We start from the raw sequence: 21,172 nt of genomic DNA, 5'->3' as shown, positions 1-21,172 counted from the left end.
GCGTCACGGCCCGCAGGCCCCGCGCGAGCCCCGCGCCGCGCGAACCCAGCATGGCGCTCCGGGGAGCGAGGCCTCCGCGAGTGACGTCATCCGGAGTCCGGCCCGGCGCGTGCGCGGTGGCGTCGCCCGACCTCTGCGCTGAGCGGGCGTGGTCGGCGTGGTCAGAACCCTTGGATTCACACTAGTTACCGTTCTCATTTTAAACTGTAATGGGGGGCGGTCCCCAGGATAGTTAACGTAAAAGAAGTTCATATTATTAATTTTCTCAGTAAGTGAAAGAGGGTATTTATTCATCCAGAACATTTATACCAGAAACAGAACAGCCTGGGTAAACCAACTAACCCCCAAATAATAATTTGCATTCAGGGTGTTTCCTTTTTAAACGAAAAGGGCCGCAAAGGGCCAAATCCAAGAATGTAAATTAAAAGTTATTCAGGGCCGGGAACCAGCAGTTAGCGTAATGGCTATGTCGCTGGACTCCCACGTAGTCAACCGCGGTTCGTGTCCCGACCCGGTGGCTTAAAACTCACGCCGGTGGCTTAAAACTCACGCCGGGCGCGTGTGCGAGCGTGCCCAAATCCCGAGAGGAGAATGGAGGAATGGGTGATTTCTCGATTTCTGTCTCTATGTCTCTCTCTGTCTGGCGAGCGCACGCGCCCTACAGTGAAAATCTCTCCAAAAAAAAAAGAAAAAAAAAAGTTATTCAGGGCCAGCAGGGAGTTTGGTGGTTAAGGCGGGCTGGATCCCACATGGCCAACTGCAGGGCTCGGGAATTGAGGCTTGAAAAACACGCTTAACATTTGTGTGCGTGCGTGTCCAGAATCCACAAAGGAGAATGGAGGAGAAAGGGGTGCAGCATGGTCGTCAGCTCTTGGGGGATGTTTTCTCTCTCTCCCTCCCTGCCTCCCTCCTTCCCTCCCTCCTTCCCTCTCAGCGGAGCATGCGCCCTGTAGTAAAATGAATAAAACCAAAAATGTGTTCAGAATTAAGGTCATGATACAAGTGACACCTAAATTTGAACATCTGGTCTGTCTGTGCCCTTGGTCCTTCGTAGCCGGCGTCCGTGTGCCAGGTACTGTTCTAGGCCTTAGATGTGCGGTCCCACTTAACCCCTCACGGAGTTAAACTGGGCAATTACCCGTCTGGATTTTAGGGGGTGTATCTTCCAACTCCTTTCCTTGAAACTCGCGCAGCTGCCTGGCAGCTCTAGGTGGAATGTGGCAGGGGGCGCCCTCGCCTTTCTCCTGCCTGCGAAGAATAAAGGCCTGTAGTCCATTAGACTGGAGATCATTTATATCTGTCCCTAACCTTAAAAGGATGTAATATCCCTCATCTATTGCATCTAACACTTGACCACCGTAGGTAATTCCCCAGCCTGACATTTGACTCCCACGTAGTCGACCGTGGTTCGTGTTCCGGACCCGGGAGCTTAAAACTCAGGCTGGGCACGTGTGCGTGCGTGCCCAAGATCCCAAAAGGAGAATGGAGGAGAAGGGATTGCAGTGTGGCCATCCCCCCTGGGGGGTGATTTCTCACTTTCTGTCTCTCTGTATCTCTCTGTCTGTCTGGCGATCGCACGCACCCTATAGCAAAAACCTCTTAAAAAAGAAAGAAAGAAAGAAAGAAAGAAAATCATGCTGGGCACATGTGCATGCATGCCCAAGATCCCAGGAGGAGAATGGAGAAGAAGGGATCATGGCATGGCCAGCTTCCCTGGGGGATAATTTCTCACTTTTTCTCTCACTGTCTCTGTCTCTCTGGTGAGCACACATGCCCTAAGGCAAAAACCTCTAAAAAGAAATAAGTAAATAAAAAAGGAAAAATGTAAAACAATTCTAGTCCTAATGGAAACTCTATGTGCATAACTGTCTTTCTCTTTCCTTAAAATAGTAGACAGACTAACAGGCGAAAATTTGAACTCAGACTCAGTTCAGGATACTTCTTGTGAAACATGTTCCAAGGCTGAGACAGAGCAGTGGCATGGTGAACTTCCTTGTTCCAGCTGGTTTTGCAACTTATTCCCTTGAGCGTTAGAAACAAAGATCTCACTTTTAAGTTCAGACAGCTAGAGGGCATTAATAAACAGAATCCTTGAGAGTGCCACTCTTATGCAAGCAAAATAAGTAGGCCCAATAAATGCTTCATTTGATAACTTGTAAGCCTACCTCATGGGGTGAGGAGAGCTCTAAAATGTCTGTTTTTGTGCCCAGACATCAGTATGGGCTTTTTCTTTTTTTCTTTAATTGCCAGGGATGTGTGCACTTACTAGAGAGAGAGAGAGGGAGCACAAGTACCTCCCCATGGGGTGTGGTCAAACCACTCCCTTCCTTTTGTGCTCCATCTCTACCCCATTAGAATTTTGAGCACACACACATACATACCCAGTATGCTTTTCAAGCTGATGGGTCAGGGACTTGAACCTTGGCAGCTGGCCATGTGGTACATAGCACCTTAACCTTCACACCACCTGCTGGCCTGGTTAGAGTTTTTTTTTTAGGTTTTTGCCATAGGGTATGTATGTTCAGGTGTGTGTGTTCACTGGAATGAGACAGAGAGAGAGGGAAAGTGAGAAATCCCCCCCATCCAGGGGGGAACGGCCATGCTACAATCCCTTCTCCATTCTCGAGATTTTGGGCATGCATGCATACATGCCCAGTGTATTTGCCAAGCCACTACGTCCAGGACTCAAGTCACGTGGTTGGCCATGTGGACTCCTGCTGCCTCAACCACCATGCCCCCTCCCCCCCCCATCGCCCTACACTTAGACTCTTAAAATTAAGTATAATATAGTTACTTTGGTTCTCTGATGGCCTGACTATTTTTTTTTTTTGCCATAAAATAAAATACACCTTTTGGGGCATCACCAAAGTCTTTGGCTTATGCTTTATGGAGGCCTTTAAGATTGAAATGGACCTTGTAGCCCACAGGTGGCTCTGGGCTGCTTTTCTTCCTCAGACACATATGGTATTTCAGGCTTTCTGTGGGTATAATTAAGCACTGAATTGTCTCCAAGGTGGAATGTGATGCAATTCTCGGTTACAATTTTTGGAAGCCTCCCAGTGTATAACTCTAACGCCAGAATGGGCAAGCACATAGTCATTCAACCGTGAAAGATCTTTTTTCTCTCCTTAAAATACCAATAGAACTTTATCTCTTGTGGAATTCAAGTCATTTTTCTTTGTATTAAAGTAATTTGCATGCTTTTGACATTTTGACTGTAAAAATACTTAAAGTTTGAAATGGTAAATAATTTAACAAAATATTTATTGAATTCTTATCTTATGAAAGCACTGTGCTTAGCCCAGGGCATATCAGGGAGAAAAGGTTTTATTTTCAAGGAGCATGCAGAATAGAGGAAAATGTTTTCCCAACAAGAACTCTCAGTTCTCTAACTTTCTGATATCAACCAGGTGCCCTATAATTCCATTCAATTCTTTTTTTTAAAAAAACTATTTATTTAATTTTATTCACTTGTTTATTTTAATTTGACCAGAGAGAGACAGAGAGAAAGTGGCAGTGAGAAAGCAAGCCACCAGGTCCAGGACTCAAACCATGGTCGGCAATGTGGGAGTGTCCAGTGCCTTAACCACTACACCACCTGCTGGTCCCCTAATTCCATTCAATTCTGACACTAACTGTCCAGAGTGAGCACAGACCCCTAAATTAAGGGTTCAGTTTTTCAAGAGGACTCCCACTCTAAATGTCACCCACAAATGAAATCCTCATGTTGCACGCACTTCTGCCTGGCTGACTACAAATGTGGGCATGCCCATGAACCTCATTCAAGTGTGATAATTCTCTGGACTGACTCTGAACTCAGGAAAGTACTGCATGCACTCCAGATTGCGGTTTGTTGTAAAGGATAGAGTGAACAATGAGGTGAAGAGATATACGGGCAAGGTTCAGAAGGGTCTTAAGTGCAGGAACTTCTATTATCCTGGTATATAAAACTGTCCACCAATCAGGAAGCTCTCAAGCTTGTTATTCAAGAGTTGTTGTTGTTGTTGTTGTTTTTTGCTTTTTAAATCGAAGCTTCCATGCATAGACACAATTGATGAAATCATTGGCTATTGGTGATTGAACTCAATCGCTAGCCTTGCACCTCTCCCCTGAGATTGAAGGGTGAAAGTTCCAAGCCGCTAACTTCCTGGGTGGCCACTCTCTCCCTTGAAACTACCCGAGGGCCCACCTTGAGTCACCTCATTAGCCTAAACTCAAGTGTGATAGAAAGAAGCTCCTTATGAACCACACTAGATACTCTTAGCACTCAGGAAATTCCAAGGGTTTCTAGAGCTGTGTGTAGGAAATCAGGGCAAAGACCAAATATATGTAGTTTTATTACAACGCCAGCTCCCAGGGTGCCAAGAAGGCTGGAGCACTGTCTCCCTCGGTATTGACATTTCAACTTTGAATGAGACCCAAAAGCTTGAAGGTCTCTCAAGGTCAGAGAAGCTGGAGAAGAACGAGGCTGTCTGGTCCTGGAGAGATTTTATTTACATTCCAAAAAGTTAGCGATGAGGTGCCAACAGATAGCATAGTGGTTATGACATTGGACTCCCACATTGGGCGACTGGTTCAAGTCCCAGATCCAGTGGCTTGAAACTCAATGCCAGGAGTGTGTATGTTCATGCCCAAAGTCCTGAGAGGAGAATGGAGGAGAAGGGATTGCAGCATGGCTATCGCCCCAGGGGGTGATTTCTTGCTTTCTCTCTCTCTCTCTGTCTCTCTGGCAAGTCCACATGCCCTATAGCAAACATTTCTCTTAAAAAAAAAAAATGCTAGCTGTGAGAGTCCAGAATCATTCCATTCTGTCTCCATCAAGCAAAGGGTTTTCTCCTTCTTTTCATGAGGTATGGGGGAAGCAGTAGCCTCTTTCTCTTGCATTATATGAGAGATCTTCAAAAAGTTGTGGATAATGAGTAGTATAAAAAAAATTATGCACAAAGTTCAAAGGTTTTTTTGTTTTTTTTTTTTTGCATCAAAATAAACACTTTACTTCCTTTTCCCACAAACTTTTGAAGTCCCCTTGTATTTGAGGAAAGGGAAGTGGTCAACAGTGTCAAAAAATAAGAACTGAAAAATACCCACTGCAACTACTCAAGCTTGAGCTGGCACGGAGCTTTTTGCATGGTAAGAGTCGATGTGTGTGTTAAACTGAAGTGCCGTGAACAAGATTGCAAGTATGACCATCTGTACTTTAATCGTGACTGACTCTATTAAGCACAAACCATATTCCATATTCTAGGAATTTAAGTCTTTCCCATGGGCTCAGCTGTGATGGCTCACAAGGCCATGATGCAACTTCTCAGAGGCCGGGGCCACACAGGAAGGCTGGATTCGGTTCTCAGCCCAAGCTGAACAGGCCAGGTGTGGTGCTGTGCACCAGTAGTCCTAGCATTGGGACACTGGGGCAGGAGGATCCCGACGTGACGAGGGCTCTGTCAGAAATAAATCTCAGCTGCCCTCTCTCATAAATAAACGAAAACTTACAAAGAAAGTTTTCCCAGGATTATTGAGTATAAATTTTAATATAGAAGGCTTTCTTGGGCCAGCTCCATGCCTGGTGACTAAGGCAGCCAGATCTCACAAGGCCTACTACACAGTTTGAGTCTCAGACATGGTCGCTTGAGAAACATGCCAGACACATGTGCCTGTGTGCCCAAAATCCCAAGAGGAGAGAGAGATAGAGGAGAAGGAATTTCTGTGTGACCATTCCCCGTAGGGTGTGCTTTCTCCTCTTTCTCTTACTATCTCTCCATGGTGAGCCAATGCACCTTTTGGCGAAAGAAGGAATGAAAGAAGGAAGAAAGGAAATAAGAAAGTAAGAAAGAAGAAAAAATAAAAAAGAAAGATGAAAGAAAGAGAAAGTTTTCTCAGCTCTCTTCACCTGAAGTATGATGAACATCTTCTCTGTCATCACACATTATTCCAAAAGTGGCAGTTAACAACTACAAAATAATCCATTTGGATGTACATGATTATTTTTTTCTCTTACTTAACCGTTTTTTCAGGAATTTAGATGGTTCTGACTATAAATAACTTTCCCCTGACTAACCTTGTAAGCTGCTTTTCAGCCACACAATTTCCTTGGGCTAGATTTCTAAAAATAGTATTAGATATTTCTGTTTTTACTCGATTTTATAGTTGATTTGATAAAAGTTGTACAGGTGTTATAAGCCACGTGCCTTGGCAGGAGTTCATAGCAGCCTGAGAAAGCCACAGGATAAGTGTTTTAAAAATTAGTGTGTGTGTGGGGGGACCAGCAGTTAGCGTAATGGCTATGTCGCTGGACTCCCACGTAGTTGACTGCCGTTCGTGTCCCGGACCCGGTGGCTTAAAAACTCACGCCGGGCGCGTGTGCGTGCGTGCCCAAGATCCCGAGAGGAGAATGGAGGAGAAGGGATTGCGGCGTGACCATCCCCCCTGGGGGGTGATTTCTCGCTTTCTGTCTCTATGTCTCTCTCTGTCTGTCTGGCGAGCGCACGCGCCCTACAGTGAAAATCTCTCAAAAAAAAAAAATTAGTGGGGGGTGGGGGCAGCAGGTAGTGTAGACATTAAGGTGCTGGATTCCACATGGCTGACTCCATGTTTAGAGTCCCAGACCAAATAGCTGAAAAATACACTGAGCAGGTGCGCATGTGTGCCCCAAATCCTGAGAGGAGAATGGAGGAATCGTGATTATAACAAGGTCATCACCCGGGGGAGATGATTTCTCACTTTTCCTACCTCTCTCTCTTTGGCAAGCACCAGCACCCTAAAAAAAAAAAAAAAAAATTTGGTAGAGTGACACCAGAAGTAAATCTAGCAGAAAATACACATGCTGGGTGAACTGGCTGGATATGAGCAGCAGATTTGAAAGTCTCATGACTCCTTTATGCAGTGCCGGGAGACAGAACTGACTACATAATTTGTAGGGCCCAGTACAAAATGAAAACAAGGAGCACCTTGTTAGGAAATTATTAAGAATTTCAAGGTGTCAATAGCAGGAAATTAAATGGAGCATGAGGCCCTTCTGAGCCCAGACTGCACAGGCTGCATGCCTACTATGCTGACCTTCCCCACGATGAAGTGAACCTAAGAAACGTGAGTCTCTTAAAATGCACAGGAGGCCAGCTTTGGTGGCCCAGGGGGTAGTGTACTGATCTGCAATGCTAGAGACCACATGGCTGACTGCAGGTTTGGCTCAGGGTCGACCTGAAACAGTTGGGACTGCATGCCCAAGGTCTTGACTGGCTGGAAGGCCAGGGAAGGGGATCGCAGCATGACTAGATCCTTTCTGGGTGCCTGTTTCTCTCTCTCTCTGTCTGTCTCTCTCTCTCTCTCGCTTGTACATGCACATCCTTGCTCCTTTTCATGGAAGAAATAAAACTTGAAAAGGCACAGGTGATTGAGGTGGGTGTCTCAGTGTTGGTTTTAATGTACAGGACACTAGAATAGTCACACAGAGCCGAGCTCCAAGTTTCAGGGGTCCCTTGTAGATTCTTCCCCTCCAGATACCACATACTCTCAGGCAACCTATTCAACTGCTACAAACTCTTCAGAAAAGACAGGGACTAGATTATCTTTAAAAGGACCTAGCACGCTGTTATTTCTCAGTCTGGATTGGATGAGGTCTCTGTTTTGTTTTAAATTTACTGCCCATAGGACCTAGGATAGTTCATTTTATGCATTAATTTAGCGAGGCTCTGATGCCCGGATGTTTGGTCAAATATTACACTGGATGTTTCTGAGGGTGTTTTTGGATGAGATTAACGTTTAAATTGGTGGACTTAGAGTAAAGCAGATGCCTTTACCAGAGGAGTGGGCGTCATCCAACCAGTTGAAGGACAGATGACGATGGATGACTGACCTTCTCTGAGCAAGAAGTAATTCTGTTGGGGAAATGGCCTTTGGACTTGACCTGCAGCACCAGCTCTTTCTTGGGTTTTCAGCTTGCCAGCCAGCACACTCTGCAGACTTGGTGTCACCAACCTCCATAACCGCTTGAGCTAATTCCTTAATCTAATTCCGATATACAGGGGGAGGGGTCAAAAAGTTTGTGGAAAAACGTGTATTAAAGAAAAACTAGGACTGCACACATGGGCACAACAGGCTGCACAGTTAGGCCCAGCCTCTGCCTAAGAGGTTGGTTTCCAAGGACTGGAGATGGGAACATTCCAGAACGTAAAAAATATCCCCCTGCGGGTGAAAATTGCCAAAGATTTGAAAGATACAGAGGTGTTCCAGGTCCAGATGACTGCTGGGAGCCATGTTTTGGACAAGTAAGATTATGCTCGAACTGAAGGCTCCGGAATCTTCCAACCTCACCGAGGTGGTGATTTATGGCTCCTACTTGCACCAGCTCCAGACCAGTGGATGCTCCAGTCCTTGGCTGGGTGGCACCCACAGCGACAGGACTTGGCTGGGTGGCACCCACAGTGGCAGGAGCGCACTCACAAGCACCAGCATGTCTCAGGCATCACCAGGGACGCTCTTGATGCCTGGGCTATCTCTGACACTCGGGAAGTCTGGGGTGCCAGGGTGCTGGTCTGTGGTCCTGGGAACCCAAAGGGATGCTCAAACTTGAGGAAGCCATGAATGTCCTCGAACTAGGCTCTGTAATAAAATGAACAGTTTCCAGCTAATGAGACAAGGTCCAGGATGTGCAGATTAGGTTTTGGCCAGACTGGAGCAGTTCTGGCTTAGTTTAAACTCTCCAGCCTGAGGAGAATAAAGTTTTAAAGGACAGTTCCTTGAAAAAAAAAAAGAAAAAACTATGTATGGATGTCTAATTTTTCCTTATATCAAAATTAATGCAAACTTTAATTCCATTTTTCTACACACTTTTTGCAGTTCCCTGTGTATACACACACACACACACACACACACACACACACACACACATGTCCCACTAGTTCTGTTCCTCTGGAGGGCTCTGACAAGTACAGGATCATAGCATTATTATATATAATAGATGGTGAATAAATTAATTAAGGCCAAAAATATTTGTTTAAATGGTGAATCAACCAGCTGGTCCAGTCTATATGTACCCTTCATTTTAATAGATTTGCATTTTTCAACTACTTCTACATGATATTTGAGCCTTAGAAAAATTTTACTTCTTGGCGCCGGCAGGTGACATGGTGGTTGAGGTGCTGGATTCTCACATGGCTGACACGATTCAAGTCCTGAACCTAGTGACTTGCTTTCTTGCTCTCCCTTTCTGTCTGTCCCTAGTCAAAATTGAAGAATAATGATAATAAATAAAAATTAAATCTTGGGAAAAAAATTTACTTCTCCACTATGTTTCATCTGATTTTTTTTTTTTTAGAGACTTTTACTATAGGGCATGTGTGTGTGCTGGAAAGACAGACAGAAAGTGAGAAATCAAACCCCCCCCCCAACCTCCCAGGGGAGATGAACACACTGTAGACAGAAAGTGAGAAATCACCCCCCCCACAACCTCCCAGGGGAGATGAACACACTGCAATCCCTTCTTGATTCTCCTCTCAGGATTTTGGGCATGCATGTACATGTGCCCTGCATGAGTTTCAAGCCACCAGGGCTGGGACTTGAACTGCAATTAACTACGTGGGAGTCCACCTGCTGGCCCCAGATTCATCTGATTTTGATGATGGAGTCTAAAGAAGGTGTTTTAAGTTATTTATTTTTTTTTTTAAGAGAGATTTTGCTATAGGGTGCATGTGCTTGCTGAAGAAAGAGAGAGACAGAAATTGAGAAATCACCCCCTTCAGGGAGGATGACCACAGTGCAGTACCTTCTCTATTCTCCTCTTGGGATCTTGGGCACACATGCACAAGTGCCCTGCATGAATTTTAAGCCTCCAAGTCCGGGACTCAAACCGTGATCAACTATGTGGGAGTCTAGCGATGTAATCATTATGCTATCTGCTAGTCCTGATGTTTTTAGTTTTAATAAAAGTATTATTTGACTCCTAAAATGGGATGTTAAGGTTGTAAAAGTAACTTTCAAGCTTAAATAGTATAATCATTAACTACCATTGCTTCAGGCTTTAATGCAAGTTTATGTGAAGTTGCTGTTCTTTATAGGAATTGTAATTGATGGTAAAGTGACTATAAAATGATAGCTGGTTAGAAGGAAATTCCAGTGTAAGTTTTGGCTGTGGAGTTTGCCACTGTAGGCAATGAGAACTCATTCTATTAGCACTGCTGAGAAGCATATGGGTGCTTCCCAGAAATTGTCTCGTATTATCCTATTTCTAACCTGCAATTTTCTTTCTCTCTCTTTTTTTAAACACTGATTATGATTATCTTTATTAACATATACTATTTTCATGCATTTAATCATTGTAATGTTTGATACAGTTCAAATAAACTAACATTCAGGCCTCCATGAGAGAAAAATGAAATTACCTTTTTATATAATCAGCTAAATTCTTTTCTAAGAGTAAAAAGTTAATATTTTCTAAATTTCTAATGGTTTTGTCATTCCAATCATATGTATATTACTTAAGCTACAGGACTGCCCATTTGTCTTTCCTATCAGAGAGCTATTGATCTCTTGTACCGCTTTTCCTCAGCTCCAGCTTTCTCAATAAACAAATGTGGACGGGCCAAAAAATTGTCAGTTTGGTACTTGACAGCAGTAGGGATGCTGCTAGGGTCTATCTCTTTCTCAGCACTGGGCGGGCCAGCAACTGCTGATGCTGGTCTGGATACTGAAGCTGCATGTTTCACTTCACTAGGTTCTACTGCCCTTTTGACTTCTTTACTTGATCTGAATGTCTGCTGAACAAAAGAATCATTTTCAATAGCTTCAGTTTCTTTTACTCTTTTCACTTGTTCTACCAGGGTGGCTTGGCCTCCTCTTTTCTTCTCTTTGCTTCTTCCTCATTTCTTTCTTTGGCTTTTAATGCTTCATCGGTTTTTGGAGCAGCTTTGAGAACCAGCTGTAGCCTGGCTTTGGCCTGTTCGGCTGGCGGCAGATGTTCTAATCCAGCTCTGATGTTTCCAGATTCCCCACGTTTGATGTTCCGTAATTCTTTGTCCTTGCCTTTTATCCTTCTCCTGTTCTCTTTTCCCTTTGTCTCTGCCTTTATGCCGTCCTCTCTCCTGACAGTGACTACAGGTTCTCCTGTGACTTGATCTCTCACTGCTTCGACTATGGGAACATGGATGAGGTCTTGACCTGGACCTCTTGTTCTGCTTTTTGATCTAGATCTGTGAACTCTATAGAATTTCCCTCAACCCCTTGAAGGACTTCGACTTTGCTTTCTTCTAGAGCCATAAGAACTACTGCTTGATCGCTGCCTGCGTCTTCTATCCTAAGAATGTGGACGAGGCTGGAGATCTCTGGACCAAGAGTCTGACTTTGATTTTGATTTCCTTCAGCTATGTGTTCTATTACCTGAAGAACTGCTTGAAGATGACATCTGTGGTGTTTCATTTTTCTCTTGCTTCTACTTTCTTCTTCAGTATCAGATGACTAGTGTCCCATTTCTATAAGCTGGGTCTGGACCTTCGGTCTCACAACTCTCACTGATGTATGAGCACCATGGATCTGGAAACGTTCCTTCAGATCAGGGTGCCACCAGCGTCCTCTGAACTTGCTTCAGTTTAAGCTCAGTGTCTCTCCCTCTGTTTTCTCACTCATAGAATAAATAAATAAACCAACTTATTAAAAAAAAGCCTCATTGACATGACTAGCAAAAGCTTTCCCTAAGGAAAGTTAAGACGAACCTTAACATTAATATACTTACTATTACTAATATGTAACTGAAGGCATTCTTCATTCAATAAGTGGCTGAGGGGGATAAGACAATCGAAACTTGAATGGAACTTTGATCATGATTAAATCTACAAGAGAATGCAAAAAATACTGTCTCTTTTCTTCCAGGTCAAGTCTTTTGATGTTGGGGAGGCTGAAAGTACAGGTAAAGAAAAGAGATGGTGACGGAAAATAAGGTTTCCTAGTGTGGAAGTCTGTAGGCTTTAGCTTTATTTAACAACAAAAAAAATAACCATGTGATCCAGCTTGGGTGACACAGCAGTAGCACAATACTCCGCAGCGCTGGAAGCTATATGGAGGACTGGGGTTTGGTTTGCAGGTCAGCCTGTGCATGCTGGGGGCATACAAGCCCATGACTCCTGGCTGGCTGGGGAAGGCTGATTGGGTGATTGCATGAGACCCTGCTGAGGGTGCTTATCTCTCTCTCTCTCAGGAAATAAATAAATAAACTAGTATAAAATAATCACATAACATCAACTCTATAAAATTACTTTATTTCAAATGTGAAAATATAAAAACCACTTACATATAAAATTTAAGATTGTTGCAGCATCCAAACTTTATAATGTACTTCAATTTCTATGTGTAAATAATGTAGTTAAATGTACATTATCTAATGTATAAATAATGTACTTAAATATACAATATTTAATGTACATTCATAATGTACTCAAATTTGAGACAATGTTCATAGCCAATCTCAATATAATGAAAGCTAATTCACAAGAGGATTAAAATGCAAGGAAAAAAATACATTCTGTCACTAATAAAAAGCATTTAATTGGGGCTGGCACGTGGTGTGGTGGCTGAGGACACTGGACTCCCATGTGGCCGACCATGGTTTGAGTCCTGGACCTGGTGGCTTGCTTTTTCACTTTCCATCTCTCTCGTTTTGTCCTTCTCTGGTAAAATTAAAATCAACAAAACAAAATAAAGTAATAATAATAATAAAGGCATTTAACTGTGGGGTTCAGTGCTGTAGATGCCCAATCCCCTCTCCACTCCAAAGCAGGATTACTCAGAAACAAATACAAGCTTCTTATTGTTGGCAATGGCTGGGGAAATAGAGGGATGACCCATTTCTGCTCCATAAGACATGAGACACCAGGAGAGGTTTGCTGGGAGAACCTCTCAGGAAGAGCTTCAAGTCTGTGAAGGAGACACAGAAAACCCTGCTCACTGTCCTCTGGCTGCTATCAGGTCTAAATGGATCTGGAGCCGCTGTGGCCATCCTGCTGTGAGCCAGAGAATGAAGCTAACACTAAAGATGGCGGAGCAGGTGAAAGAACTTGGGTCCTTGTGGATGTTATGAGCTGCTGGAGACTACCCTGCTTGAACTTATATGTGAAATTGTACATTTCCTTATTATTATTATTTTTTATTTAATTTGCCAGAGGTTGCAGGCACTCTCCAGAGAGAGACAGAGAGGCAGAGAGAAAGAGAGAGAAAGGCAGAAAGCACCACTCAATGGAGCATTGTCATACTGCAACCCCTTCTTCTCCACCACTCCATCCTGTCAGGATTTGGGGCAGGCACACACATGTGCTTTCCATGTTTTCAAGCCACCAGGGCTGAACTCCAAAGCATGGGTGGCCATGTGGGATCTGGCTTCCTAAACCACCAGGCCATGGTACCAGCCCTGCTTATTGTTGAAGAAAAATTTGAATAGGGGTTTTCTGTTACTTGCAGCCAAAACTTTTCCAACCGAAACAAGAACTAAAAGTAGAGAAGTAAACATTAACGGACTGTTAGAATGTTTTCTAAAAATTTTTTTTTGATAAATCTATTTCATTTACAGTCACTTTAAATTTATTTTTTTGGAGAGGTTTTTGCTATAGGGTGCTTACCTCCCCCCACCTGTCCTCTCACATATTATTGCTGGCAAAGACAAATACAACCGAGAGAAGAGAGGCAGCAGCCCATTCAAGCTGTCTGTCAGGGCACAAATCAATAGTTTCTCTTTCACAACCAGTTTCAAGGTCATGGCAGTCAACTTTCTCTGATGGAAGCCTGGAGAGATTGCACACAAAGGAAAGATTTCGACAATCTTCTAATAACTTTTTAAAAATGAAAACAACTAATGCAGTTTTAAAAAACTAATATCTTTTACTTACTTGCCTTCTGGCCATATTGGGAGCATTCAAATACATTTTTAATGGCCTTAAATAAAAATAGTACATGCAAAGTGCTAAGCGTTGTGTTTGGCACAAGGTATTATTAGCTGTTATTATTAGCAGTGTTCTACTTAGATCAAAACGCTGTGCTCAATTTAGCACTGCTAGTGACCCCGTGTCTCTGAAGCTCTCACTGGCTGATGTGTACATTATCTGCTTGTCTTCCTATGGCTTGACTGTCCTCTACTATTCTCCTTTCCCTGGAAAAATTCAATCCCAAGGCTAGTGCATGCTTTTCCCTTTTAGGTACAAGCCGCAGCTTTGGCATTTCTTATCACAAAAAACCCGAATGAGAAAGCTGGCAGACCCAGGGAACTTCCTGGGCGGAGAGTTTTTTCTGTCAATGCTGGCAGGGTGTGATCATCCACCATCTTCAGAGTTCGACCATTGAGTTGGACGGATCTGCAGGGGAAAGACATGCTGAGTAAGCCAAATCGTGCCTGCCTAGTACCCGCTGCAAAGCTGCGAAATCTTTTTCAGACCAAACAAACAAACAAAAAAACTTTCTCTTGTCTGCCTTTAGAACTTGTATTTTAACTTATCAATTAGGTATTTGAGCTAGATGATCTTTAAGCTACAATGGTAGAGTTGAGTAGCTATGACAGAGACCATGTGACTTGCAAAGTCTCAAATACTGACCATCTGACCTTTTACAGAGTATGGGACACACACAATCTATACTCTGCAATGACAGGAGTACAGAAAGGCAGTCATATTGATGGAAAATAATTGAAAGTCTCTCTTTCTCTATTTTTTTAAAAGGTTTTGCCATAAGATACATATTTTTGCCAGAGAAAGAGAGAAGGTAAGAATCAATCCCCAGGAGGGATGGCCACACTGCAATCCCTTCTCCTCCATTCTCCTCTCAGGATTTTGGGCACACACACACACACACCTCCTATGTCATTTTCAAGCCGCTTGGTTCAGGGCTCAAGCGCAGTGAGCCAAGTGGGAATCCAATGCCTTAACCACCATGCCACCTGCTGGCCCCAAAAGTCTTTTTATATTTGGCAGATAGAGATATATATGGAATAAAATGTATATTTCATAATTTTCACATAAAAAAAATGACAGTCAGTGAAAATCTCCACTTGTAACTGTGCCCATATATGGTCTAACTCTTCTTCTCCTTGGCCCTATAGGTATGCATTCATTTTGTGCTGTTAGTTAAGACATGCTAGTGAAAGTATATTGCCATTGTGAAAGAAAAACAATTTTGTTAGGTTAAATCACAGAGAAATGTATGAATTGTATGAAATGTATGAATTCACCATCTTCATATTTCACTGTTAGAATTCAAATTCAAAACTGAGTCAAAAAAATGAAAAAAAGGTAGCACAACTGGATCTGTATGGGAGGGTCCTGGGTTCAAGTCTTGGGGCCTCCCTGTACAGATGGGCACATGCTTGTGATTTGGGATGGTTGGACTGGGGGTCAATTGTGATATGGGAACCTTATCTGTTTCTGTCTCTCTTTGAGGGAGGAAATACATAAATAAACTTAAAAAATTTTAGAAATTAAGGATAAATATAATTTCTTACAAAAATTTATAATTACTTAAACAAAATTAACACATGTTTACAGTGACAAATCCAATATAGACAAAAGTGTATGAAGAAAAGTTTTAGTCTGCTTTAGTTCATTGATAGTTCTTTCATAATCCTAATGGTATTTCTCTTTTTCTCAAATAGTTTTATATTATGAAAAATGTTAGCACTTTCTTATTGTTGAAAACTTATATTAGTTAATGTCAGAATTATAGTTGTCATATAGGTGACACATGTAATATATGTAGATTAGGGCCTTGTATAAAGTAAACATCTATAAAATATTATCATCATCATCATCGTTAATAAGATAAATAAAGGAACAAAAGTATACATATACATATGTATATATGTGTATATATATGTGTGTATGTATATATCTGTGTGTGTGTGTATATATATATATATATATATATATATACACATACACACTTTTTTCTTAAACAAAAACCATACATATTTTCTTAGGTAATATTTATTTAATTTTATTTATTATTTATTATTTATCATTATTTTTAAAGTAGCTGTAGGGTACCTGCACCCATCAGAGAGAGAGAGAAAAAGAGAAAGAGAAAGAGAGAGGGAAAGCAAGAAAGCAAGCTGCCAGGTCTGGGACTTGAACCGTGGTCAGCCATGCGTGAGTCCAGTGCCTCAGCTACTATGCCTCCTGCTGGCCCTCGTACATATTTTCTTAAAGTGTGATTATTTTCCCTTAACACATTCTCACATTTGCTCACACCATTTAATAAGCATCCACTACATCCCTTCGACTGCTGCACAGGATTCCACAGCAGGACTATATTATTTTATTTACTTCATCCTCTAATGTTACATGTTTTGTTTCCACGCAGCACTATTATAGATTTTTCATTTGTGAAGCTCTCTTGCACCCTGTGGTCACTAAGCATCAGTGAGCAGAAAAACTCATTTCCAGTGAACCTTTCTTAGATGCTCAGCTCTGGGTTCTTGAACTTAAGATGTATCAGTTACATGCCCATGATTGTGCCAGAGGCTAGCAAGCCTGCTCTGCACTGTGCTCAGTCCACTGGTATTGCTTTTAGTCCAATGCTGGTATCACATCAGTTTTCAGATGGTGTGGGAGGGAAATGTCATAACCATCATCAGGAAACCACAAACAAAAATAGGTCTTGAAAACATCTCTGTATGACAGTAGTAAGGCTCTGTTCTACATGAAATGAAAGACCTTGCGAGTGTGCTGCACACCCAAAGGTTTTTCACAAATGCTTCTGGAAAAGGTATTTTGCTACAGAGTTGAAAGGGAAATCTGACCCTTGTGAATTAATATGTCTGTGAGTTAGAGGAACATAGCAAGATACTATGCCATCAGACTTTTATTGTTTAATCAGCTATAAATAGATTTAAAAATACATGATGCATACTGAACAGAAGTTAAAGTATGCTGATTATTTCCACATCAGGCAGGGCCCTGAGGGTGGGGTTTTATTTGAGGGTAGCGTCTTGCTTCATATTTTGAGTCAGTAATATAATAACAAATAGAAGACATGTGTGTTGAGTTTCAGATGAAATAAACCCAGAGGAATTAAGAATGAACAGGTTTGGCAGAATTGGGGATGCCAGGCAAAATCTACCTGAGATAAATATAAAATACTATTTTTTATATTAAAAGTAAGTTTACTCAAATATTTATTATCTGCTAGGTAAGACCCCCTAAAAAGGGATGATATAAATTGTTCAAATAAAAATATAAATTTTGAGGTGACCATTGTTTAAATGTCTGAGGTCCTTCATATGAGCAAGTATATAGACCATGCACTCATCAGACTTATCCAGGATAATTTTTGCAAAATTTTAAACAGAGAAGAGTCTAACTAATGTATACTCTAACTAATGTATACTTATCAAGGAGAATTTAGGGGAATAAAACATCATCCACAATTTCACCAATTTTCCAATGATAAAGCCTGACATACTTATTCTGGTAAACAACAAATGTATTGAAAGTGTGAGACGGATAAGTAGAATTACTTACTTGGCAAGTAATCCATCAGGTCCTAAAGGTTTTAGGAGGTATTTATCCACTTTCTTGTTAAATAAATAATACGGTAACTTCAAGTTCTTGGTGACGTTATGGAGGTTTAAGGCATACAGAGTTAAATCTCCTTCTTTATACCTTGGGCTAAAAGCAAATAAATGAACTCAATAAAAATATTTATCTATTTTAAGCAACTAAGAATTCAATTACTGGGGCCAGCAGGTGGTGTGCTGCTTAAGGGTGCTGAACTCCCACATGGCTAACCATGGTTCAAGTCCTGAACCTGATGGCTTGCTTTCTCACTTTCCTTCTCTCTCTCTTGCTCTGTCTCTCTCTGGTCAAATTAAAATAAGTAAACAAATAAAGTTAAATTAAGAAAAGAATTTGATTACTAATACAATCATGTATACTAAGTATGAGTATCTATAATGATGATGAACTCCCTTGATCTCCATTCTAAAAAGTTGTTAGACCTTTCTTTTCTTTTCTTTTCTTTTTTCTTTTCTTTTGAGAGGTTTTTGCTATAGGACGCGTGCACTTGCCAGAAAGACAGAGAGAGACAGAAAGCAAGAAATCAACCCCCAGGAGGGGATGGCCACACCACAATCCCTTCTCCTCCATTCTCCTCTCGGGATCTTGGGCACACAAGCACATGCACCTTGCATGAGTTTAAGGGTCCGAGACTCAAACCCTGGCCGACTACCTGGGAGTTCAGTGACATAGCCATTATGCTAACTGCTGGTCTCAATGTTAAACCATTCTTGTGGTCTTAAAAAAGCCAGGATCCTGGTGGGTTGGAGGACTAGAGGAAGAGATCACAGTGTGACCATGTGCTGGGGAGGGTGTCTTTCTCTCTTCTATGGATGCACACACACTCTATCAGTAATAAAATTTTTAAAAGAACTTATAAAAATAACTATATAGGGACCAGCATAATAGTTATGTTGCTGAACTCCCAATGGGCGACCATGGCTTGAGTATCGGACCCAGAGACTTGTAACTCACACTGGGCACATGTGTGTGCATACCCAAAATCTCAAGAGGAGAATGGAGGAGAAGGCATTGTGGTGTGGCCATCCCCGTGGGGCTGAGTTCTCACTTTCTGTCTCTCCAGGGGGTATAGGCATCCCATAGCAAAAATCTCTCTAAAAAAATAGATTTTATAAATCTTTGTATAATTTGCACTGCAAGTGTCAACATTTAATTTTTTTTTTTTTTAGTTAGACTCTAGAGTGTATTATATGAATAGAAAAGGCAAAACAGAACAAAAAAGAACAATGACATATCTTAGACCCACTGTGTGCATAGTTTACAACAGGACGTTAGAAGAGGAAGTAGTGTGCTTACCAGTTGAAGCGTGTTGATCAGGAAGGGGCATGTTTTATACTTACGGGCTAACGTTTGTGCAGTGAAGGTATACTCGAAGTTTATTTTTCTCTGGGCCTTTCACACTTGCCATTAACACCTTGGTGCCAACCAGTTTCTTGAATAGAAGAGACAGCCAATAATCCTAGTTATGGTGGTTGGGGAGGGGAGGGACAAAAATAGATGTTTATTTCTTATTAAACAAAATAGGGATAACAAATAGAATAAGAGGACAGCTTTTGCTTCTCTGCTTAAATTAAAATTTTTCACCAGAGACAAGAGTGGAATCAATGAAATGTTTGCAAAGGAGATACAGCGTTGGCTTGGTTCAGTGACTGGTAATGTTAAAAAGCAAGCAGGCCCCAGAGGCAGGATTTGAATGGTATTCTTTTTTTTTTTTTCTTTGTAGAGAGGTTTTTTGAGATAGGCTGTGTGTGTTTGCAGGAAAGACAGAGAAAAACAGAGAGACAGAAAATGAGTAATCATCCTCCCCACCCCCCAGAGGGGATGGCCACGCCACAATCCCTTCTCCTCCATTCGCCTCTCAGGATTTTGGGCATGCATGCACATGTGCCCAGCATGAGTTTTAAGCTGCAGATCTGGGACTCACATAGTGGCCAACTATGTGGGAGTCCAACCAACCTAACCATTAAGCCATCTGCTGATCGCTTGAATAGGATTCTTTTTTTTTTTTTTTTTTTGAGAGGCTTTTGCTATGGGGCGCGTGCGCTCGCCAGACAGGCAGAGAGAGACAGAAAGCAAGAAATCACCCCCCAGGGGGGATGGCCACGCCACAATCCCTTTTCTTCCATTCTCCTCTCGGGATCTTGGGCATGCATGCATATGTGCCCGGCGTGAGTTTAAGCCACTGGGTCCGGGACTTGAACTGCAGTCGACTACGTGGGAGTGCAGCGACATAGCCATTACGCTAACTGCTGGTCCCTTGAATGGGATTCTTTAGAGTGACATGGGATGAAAGTGTGGCTTCCAGCAAACCATATAACCTCTCTCCAATTTGAATTTGCTCATCTGAAAACTGAATCTTAGATATCTACCTTGCTACTTACAGGACTGCCTTGCAAGTCAAAGAAAGAAATTGGAATGTACAGTGGGTTTAAAGCTGATTTTCTGGGGTCCTACAGGTGTCAAGAGTATCATTTACTTTTGCAAGTTTTTCCAGCTGACTATGAACTTGGAGGAAGGAGCGTTTTTTTTTTTTTGCATTTACAAAGGCTCCTTTTCTTTTTTTTTCCTTAAGTTTTTGCCATAGGGTGTATACGCTCACCTTAGAGATGGAGGAAAAGTGAGGAGTCATTCCCCAGTGTGGAGTTTCAAGCTGAATCACAGCAGGCCATGTGGGAGTCCACTGCCTTAATCATCATGCCATCTGCCAGACCCCATAAAGGTTTTTTTTAAGTCAAAGGTTTATGTTTGGGCTCTGGGAAGATTTGGAAAACTTAGTAAATAGCTGATACTATTTATGAATAGTAATATGGAAAGCTGGCTAATTTCTAGACTTGGTAGTCATTGTGAATTTTGCAGAATTTATTTATTTACTTTCCTTGTACAAAGACCATTGGGGCCAGCAGTTAGCGTAATGGCTATGTCGCCGACCGTGGTTCGAGTCCCAGACCCGGTGGCTTAAACTCATGCCAGGCGTGTGTGCGTGCGTGCCCAAGATCCCGAGAGGAGAATGGAGGAGAAGGGATTGCGGCGTGGCCATCCCCCCTGGGGGGTGATTTCTCGCTTTCTGTCTCTCTGTCTTTCTCTGTCTGTCTGGCGAGGGCACGCGCCCTACAGTGAAAATCTCTCAAAAAAAAAAAAATAAGACCACTTAAGAAAGGGCCATAAATACATTGGGATGTTTGTCTAATTAAATTACCATGCTTGGTTTAACTTTACAGATGCCACAATATGGGGGAAAGATAAAGTCCATGTTTTTTGCAAGGTCACTTTTCAAAGAATTTTCCAGAAAAGTAATGAGCAGTGTGCTCCATAAGCTTGGACCATGACAAATATAAAGCAATTTGTTGGGAAATCTATCCACAAACCACAAAAGCCTAGCTTACATTTTGTCATACGGTCTTTGCAAAAATTTCCCACTTTGCCTACAACATTCAAATAATTCCCTTAGGAATTACTCTTGGAAAAAATCTCCTCATGACCAGCAGTTGGCATAATGGCTATGTCACTAGACTCCCACGTAGTTGACTGTGGTTTGAGTCCCGGACCCAGTGGCTTAAACTCAAGCCAGGCGTGTATGTGTGTGTGTCCAAGATCCCGAGAGGAGAATGGAGAAGGGATTGCAGTGTGGCCATCCCCCC

The 21,172-nt window shown here is 42.1% G+C and overlaps 1 protein-coding gene and 2 pseudogenes across 2 annotated transcripts in view; 1 reads left to right on the top strand and 2 right to left on the bottom strand.

The window, feature by feature from the left end:
- Window positions 1–8,145: 8,145 nt before the first annotated feature.
- Window positions 8,146–8,609, top strand: LOC114008300 (developmental pluripotency-associated 5 protein-like; annotated as a pseudogene).
- A 1,860-nt stretch (window positions 8,610–10,469) lies between these two features.
- On the bottom strand, window positions 10,470–11,457 carry LOC102501957 (serine/Arginine-related protein 53-like; annotated as a pseudogene).
- Window positions 11,458–13,950: 2,493 nt separating this feature from the next.
- HPSE (heparanase) overlaps window positions 13,951–21,172 on the bottom strand; it is a 34,891-nt gene continuing 27,669 nt past the window's right edge. Inside the window, exons 10-12 of one of the 2 annotated variants that reach the window (XM_006151396.3) lie at window positions 18,875–18,993; window positions 17,481–17,627; window positions 13,951–14,324 (exon numbers count right to left, since the gene is read on the bottom strand). In XM_006151396.3, the coding sequence (XP_006151458.1) occupies window positions 14,165–14,324; window positions 17,481–17,627; window positions 18,875–18,993 (426 nt within the window). In that variant the 3' untranslated portion in view covers window positions 13,951–14,164. The remainder of the gene's footprint in view (window positions 14,325–17,480; window positions 17,628–18,874; window positions 18,994–21,172) is intronic. The other variant, XM_027773027.1, reaches the window with a different exon arrangement.

The sequence above is a fragment of the Tupaia chinensis genome, unplaced genomic scaffold, assembly GCF_000334495.1.
Source record: "Tupaia chinensis unplaced genomic scaffold, TupChi_1.0 Scaffold000318_1, whole genome shotgun sequence".
Lineage (NCBI taxonomy): Eukaryota > Metazoa > Chordata > Mammalia > Scandentia > Tupaiidae > Tupaia > Tupaia belangeri.
This window is presented reverse-complemented; position numbering and strand designations above follow the sequence as displayed.